The sequence below is a fragment of the Danio aesculapii genome, chromosome 12 (assembly GCF_903798145.1).
Source record: "Danio aesculapii chromosome 12, fDanAes4.1, whole genome shotgun sequence".
Taxonomy (NCBI): Eukaryota; Metazoa; Chordata; class Actinopteri; order Cypriniformes; family Danionidae; genus Danio; species Danio aesculapii.
The window spans coordinates 16162217-16169534 of NC_079446.1; the positions used below are offsets into that span (position 1 = coordinate 16162217).

Sequence of the window (7318 nt, forward strand, 5' to 3'; positions counted from 1 at the left end):
CTAAGTAACCTGATATACTTTTACCCATGCTATTTATAAAAAACGCTAAACTCTGCCGATTTGATAAATTAAAAAAAATACAGTAAGTTATTTGAACCAATATATATATATATATATATATATATATATATATATATATATATATATATATATATATATATAGAGAGAGAGAGAGAGAGAGAGAGAGAGAGAGAGAGAGAGAGAGAGAGAGAGAGATTTTGAATGGTCACATGTGTGTTATTAGATTCTGCAAAAATAAAATAACACTCCACTACAAGAATTTAAGGCAGTGTGAGAGTGAGATTAAAAATGTAAAAGTGAAAGAAAGAGGAAGAGACCGACCAAGAAAAAGGGATCTGAGGGTAGAGGGCAGTGAGCTGGATTCAATGCCATCTGACAGGTCCAGCTGGGTGACTGGCTGCCCCAGAGCCCTGCAAACCAGGCAATATGGCGCCCAATTACCAATGCCCATGTGACCATTGCATGGCATCATCAGAACCCATACCCCACTTCAGCATCCCCCTCCCCCCAAACCCATGCCATCTGTGCAGATAAGCAACAACCTAAACGCACTTACACACAAAATATATGAACACAGAATAGCATTAAACAGCAATACTCGTAAACACGTTGTTTAAACCCAGAGACATAGAAGAAAAAAGAAAACGTACTGAAACAGTAACATTTTCTGTTTAGCAAAAACATACATTTTTTTTTTTACTTACTATCGTCGAATAATCAAATGCATTTAAATTGATTGAATTTGATTTCTAATATATTCCAAGTAAACTGATTTTTCTCAAGATCTTACATTATTTTCTTTTTTGCTCTGCACGCGTTTTCTCTGCAGTGCTACTCTGCCACAGTGAACAGATGCTGTGGAATTTTGATAAGCTATGCCAATCTGTGCCAACCTCCATGACAGGGACTGCTGGGGTGTGGCTGGCATGCAGAAATTAGTACGGTGAACACAGCATGAAGCATATAATAAGGTATAAAAATTGCAAGATGTCGAAAAAGACATCGCCAATGTTTTATTCTAAAAGTAAGTCTGAAGATAAACGTCCCTAAATTTATGTTAAATCTGTGTGTTTATTTGTGGTCCAGATCTGCCTTCGAATCACCCCACGTCACATTAATACATTTCAATCACTGTAAGGAAGAAAACTGTAAATATATGGCCCACTGCCTGTCAGAAATTTACCAGTGCATTTAGTTTACGAATGTTTCCTTCAAACATATAACATTACACACGCAGTATGTCTGAAAAATCATTTTAAATGAACAATAAAAAACTACCTTTTTGCTTAGGAGAAAAAAAACTATTTAAACATGTATTTAACATTTTTTAACTGACTTAAATTGTGTGGAACCAAATTGGCTGTGACTTTACACCTTAGAATATTCATGCATTGATTCAAGCCCAATTATGTTTACTATCGCATTTTTTTTAATGTACGAAATTAATTAATGTGCATGACCGCATATCTGCTTCAACTATTCCACAGAGCAATCATTGCTGTTTCTGTTTACGAGCATATAGATGAACCTATCTTCCCTTTAAAACATGAAGTAATGAACAGATGCTGCTGAATTAGGAAAGAAACACCGTCTCCACCCAGCAGTGTAGCTTTGGCTAGCTTGGCACACAGGCGCAGCTGGCATCGCTGTGGTGGGCTGCCCCGCTGGCCGTGCGCACAGACGCTAAGACATTTAGCGATTTGGCAAGTGCGTGTCTCCTGACTGCCTCGGTTCCGTGCCAGCCCGTGGCCTCTGGACACAACTTAAGATCACCTCGGCTGTGGTCGAATTTAAAGAGGGAGCGCCTTTTGTCTCCTTGTTGGCTATTACCCTCTGGACTCTTAACAAAAATGCTGGAATCACAAGAGAAATATCTAGTTTGAGCAGATAACTTGGATGAACTATACAGATTTTTAGGCGGAGCATAAAATGAATGAATGAATGAATTATAATGAATTAATAATTGCTTTTTTAGTCTACCCAAAATAAGTGAAACACGTTCTTTCCGTTTTTAAGAAATGTTGCTCCAGTTTCCTCACTAAACCAAGTTGAGCGTCATATTTCCTCCTCTTGCTGAATAATACAACACAAAGCAATTGGTTGCTCTGCTCCGTATGGCTGGCTGGCCAACAACGCTCTGAATCTCCAAAAGTATGAACATTTACAATAGGTACTATCCTAAAAAATTGCAAAGTTGCAGTCTAAACAACTACATTCTCGCTTTAAAAAAGCCTCTAAAGTACATTATGGCTACATTTACACTGCGCTGTTCAAGTGACTCAATTCCGATTTTTTTTTCTCCCATGTGGCACAGATCGGATATGGCCCATGTATGTGTAAGCAGGAACAAATCACATGGATTCCGATTTACTCAAATCAGATTCAGGCCTTGTTCATATGTGGAAATTTATCCGATATGAATCTGTGTTATTTATAAAGTGTCGGCATATTTTAAGTATGGCACAAAATAATAATCTCTAAAAAATAGATAATCAAAAAGATAATCTCTGTGTCTCTGTGAAAAGATAAAAAATCCACATAAAATTGTAATTATTATATAGTTTATCCTCTTTATAAATGTTGTAATTGTAATTAATAAATAGGATTTTTTGCCTTGAACAATGCAATATGCAACAATAAGTTTGCTACATCACTGCTCTTTGTTTGTGCACGTTTTATATAGTCTCCCGCGTTGTACGTTCGTGAATGCTAACTATTTTCGACCATAATAATAATAATAATAATAATAATAATAATAATAATAATAATAATAATAATAATAATAATAATAACAATAATAATAGTCCGGAAGCTGTTCTAAAATTGCTGTTTCAAAGTGATAACAAAAATGTAAACCTACTTTGTTATAGACCTAACATCATGAAGTGAAATAAATTCACGAATAGGCTATGTTGATTTACTAATGAATAGCAATGTCCCTTCACATTTAATCTATTGCGGAATATTGCTTCAGTCCAAAATATTTTAGCTAATGCGAATCAAATAACAAAATTAATCAGCAATTAAACAAACAAGTTAATAATTTTATAATATTATATTGCAGCTATTGTAAATATAAATGTACATGTAAAACAACCCAGTTTCTGACTTATATTTTAAGATGATCTTGCACAGCTACCAATTAATTTCTAATTTTCCAAAGGAAAACGTGGAATAATACATTTAAGGCACGGTAAATTAAATTCATTTGGATTGTGTATTATTCGTCCTCCAAGCGCTTATTTATCAAACTATTTTAAATTCATATACTATAGGCTAAGCTTTGACTTTGATATTGTGAAATTGCAGATGTCTTTAAAATACACTACCATACAATATTCAACTTTCGTTTTCTTATTTCTAAATATTATTATTTAGGATATTTTAGTGTTAACTACCAAACATTCTTATTTGTTCTTGAAGCGGGAACTTTGGTATGTAGGCTAATCTTACCATTACTGTCTGACCAATTCTCGTCGTAAATGATAACCCCGGATGATTCTGGAACAATATGCTTGCTTATTTATTGAAGCAAGAAACATACTTTATTTAACATTCTTTGCAACATTTTTCTTTCTTGCGTTTTTACATTATAAACTCGCTTTGGGCTCATGTGCTGAATTCTTTATACACATTTTGTCATTATGGAATTATTGTAAAAATCGGATTCTTATGCAGTAATGTAAAACTAACAAACAGATTAATTTATTAATTTAATTAATTTGAATAAAAAATATGTTACCCTGCACCGACGGATTTCCAAATAAAGTAAAATAAATTACACTTTTTAACGTGGTATTGTCCGTGTCAGAGCAGGAAAGAATCACCTAACTGTGGAAAAAGGCGTTGAGTTCTTCGTATGCAGGCGTGCGATCGTGGTGCATGTGTACATCATGAAACAAGGGAAGGTTTTCTGAGTGCACACTGCCACTGCGAGCTCCTGGTGGTCCGCAAGTAATACCATGAGCAGCGGACGAACGTGAGCCATGCAGATTGGTGTAATGCATAGAATATTGATAGCCTCTTTCCACGTCTGGTGAAAGTGGCTCCTCTTGTCTCACACCAAAGTTACCGTTTACACATACTGGAGGGCTTTGGTGGCCCTCGAAATCTGCACTGATGTATTCTGGTGACGTGCCTTCGGTGTACAGAGCCTCATAGGCCGAACAGAGGGAGTGATTTCGGAGGCTATGAGTGCTCGATCCGGACTGACAATTTGTGCTGGAAAGACGGGAGCACTGATATGGATATGATTGAATAGAGAACGAGGGGGTGGGTGTGTGAAAGCGCACTCCCTCTTGACACTGTTCCGTTAGGAAATTCCTTGAGTTAAGTTGGAGACACCCAGCCACCAGATTGGTCGTGGGTTGGGATAGTCCTTTGCACAATGTTTGAACATAAGAGACCACGTCCGGTCTCTTCCCGTTCCTTAGGATTTCGGACAGGGCCCAAATGTAATTTTTTGCCAACCTTAGCGTTTCAATTTTGGAAAGTTTCTGAGTTTTTGAATAGCACGGTACGACCTTGCGTAGATTGTCTAGCGCTGAATTAAGATCGTGCATGCGCGTGCGCTCCCTGGCATTTGCTTTTTGGCGCCGTACTTTCGAGCGCTCTAACCTAGCCGGAGTCATTTTGCGTTTTTTGGGCCCACGTTTTTTGGGTCTGTCTCCATCACCTTCTTCTCCACAGTCATCTTCATCAACATCCTCGTCATAGTCTTCCTCCCCTGCAATTTCAGACTGAGCCCGGCTGCCCCCTCCTTTCACACTGCCCTCGTCTAAGTCCTCGTCGCCAAGGCGACAGCGCTCCTGCTCTTCGTCCTTGGTTTTGGAGTCCTCGCTCCCGCTGTCATCCACCCAGCCGCCGAACTTCTGCATGTCCGGAAGCAGTGAAGGTTCTTTGAATAATCTTGTTAACATTAGGATTCCACTGAAACATAAACAGTGATTAAACAAACGTTTTAAAAACTGTTGCAATTGAGTACAGCACAAATTGAAATATTAATAACGACCTTAGCGCTCCCTAAATGTTAAAGATAATTTTCATATTAGCCCGTTTGTCTGGTGAACCGAACTAACAATTTTAAATGGCATGGGATAAATTGGGTTCTTTAAATAAAAAAGTTATAAAAGCCATTTTCTTGGGTTTGGCTATATGTGAAAGAAAAGTTCTAAAATGCCTGCCTACACATTAAATGTGAAAGAGTGACAGACAGGCCTCACTTCAATATCCAATTTCTGTTTTCCTACTTTATTTATTTATTTAGATGGGGAATGTTGACCATTTAATATTTTATTCCAAGTAGGCTGGGCTACAAACGTGCTGAATTAGGCTAAACACTGTTTTTATCAACCTTTAAACCGTAAATGAAAAAAAGGCATCGCTATAGGCCAGTATGATATAAAAATATAATATGATTAATTATAATTGCAATAGCTAATTTATGGGTTCCATTGAAGAGGGCGGGGTCCCAAAAACGCAGAATGTCCATTTTTTTAATCAACCATTTTCGTAAACAACCATGCTGTCCACTCTTTTCAATTTCCACCCTGTTGTTTGGGCTATAAAGATTCATAATACATAAAAAGGACTAATTTATATTAGAAAGTTGTTCTCATTAAGGTATGAACGTAATAACGCTTAAAATTTGATTCTTAAAAAGGAAAAAATAAATTACTGGTCTTGTGTCTTTTCCCTAACAACCTGATTACGTGCTTAGTTTTTGTTTTACATTTTTAATAGGCTATTTAGACAATTGATAACCGATTTGATAATAAAAAGCTATTAAAAACATTTACTGACAACCTGTTTGATGTTTACTTAGGGTAGCCTACTGTATGATGATCACCAAAAGAAAGCTTGCATTATTAGTATCTCGATATATATCATATCTCATGAAGTGTAGCTGAAAATATAACAAATGAGTTACTGCAGTGGATCACGCTTTAAATATGTATGCCAGAAATTGCACAACATATAGGCCTAAGAAAAATAACATCTAATGAACTGTCAGAAATACCTCGTAAAATATAAATGAAAGGATTCAGAGTAAACTGAATTAATATAACATCTGTTTTTGAGCGAGTCGGATCAGTATTTTTTTTTAATTCACAATAACATTATAGATTTTCTAATACGTAGACTGTAAAACACAACAGTTATCTGGGAGGATATATCATAGATGATAAAACTATAAAATAGGATAGAACATAGAGGAACATTTTAAAATAAATTGATCCTGCATCATATTCTCTCGCGTTAGAAAAACTCACCTAGTTTATGGTGCTCTACGGGTGAGGGTGCGTGCGGCTACATCATCTTCACGCTACAGTTCTCTACTACGCTACGAAGACTTAGAAAAAGAAAACCACGATTGTCTTTGATCCGATACGTGTTATCCTTTTCCCGGACTGCAGCGAGACGGTGTGGCATCCCTAGCAAGCAGGGTTACATACCTGCTCTTATGCCAAGCCATATGGTGGGCACGTCACTGGCAGGAGCCATCACATGAGAGCGGGTGATTGACACGCGCTCGCATTCGTAGAGATTGCCTTCCCGAGGGAAGAGGAGCCCACCATCTGTCGCTGCCGCTGCACACGCACCTCACTGAAGAGAAACACGCTTTGCATAGAAACTACACCCTATACACAGCTATATCTCTTTATACATGGCGTGAGGGAATGTGGCGAATCAAAATTTTGAAAAACTAATTGCTTTATTTGTACATTAAAATGATTTATATGTGTGTGTATGTGTTTGCGAGCCTTTGTTATTTTGGTTTGCTTTTGTGCAGAAAGGTTTATGCGGTGACTGAACATACAATCCTATTTTCTTTTTTTTTTTTTTTCGCTTTTTTTTTTTTGCATAGACTTCTTACGACGGGTGACATAGCCTATGCCTATTTGAGGACAGGTGACGTTGATAATCTGTTGGTTAAAATTATAATAGCTATTATAACAAAGCCCTACAAGTGCTAAATGTATGATTTCATCCACACAATGTTAAATTGTACACTCAGAAATAAAGCTGTCACTGGGGTGGTACCTTTTCAAAAGGTACAAAATTGTACCTAAAAGGTCCATATTAATACCTCAAGGGTACATATTAGTTCCTAAAAAGTACAAAAGTGTTCCTTTTAAAATTTGTAGGTACCAATATGGACCCTTCAAGTACAAATGTGTACCTTTTGAAAAGGTACCACCCCAGTGACTGCTCGCGTACCTTTATTTCTGAGAGTGTAGCATCATTTATTTTGATAACCTATAAAAACATCTTGATAATATATGGAGATTTAGTC

The 7318-nt window shown here is 36.9% G+C and overlaps 1 protein-coding gene across 2 annotated transcripts; it reads right to left on the minus strand.

Moving 5' to 3' along the window:
• Nucleotides 1-3552: 3552 nt before the first annotated feature.
• On the minus strand, nt 3553-6599 carry neurod2 (neuronal differentiation 2). 2 transcript variants are annotated; one of them, XM_056469800.1, is made up of 2 exons: nt 6477-6599; nt 3553-4950 (listed from the first exon to the last, which is right to left on the minus strand). In XM_056469800.1, the coding sequence occupies exons 1-2, from the start codon at nt 6494-6496 to the stop codon at nt 3849-3851; spliced, it is 1122 nt and encodes a 373-aa protein (XP_056325775.1). In that variant the 5' UTR covers nt 6497-6599; the 3' UTR covers nt 3553-3848. The 2 variants fall into 2 exon arrangements, with proteins under 2 accessions (XP_056325775.1, XP_056325776.1); XM_056469801.1 differs by having other exon boundaries at nt 6294-6599.
• Between the last annotated feature and the right edge of the window lie 719 nt (nt 6600-7318).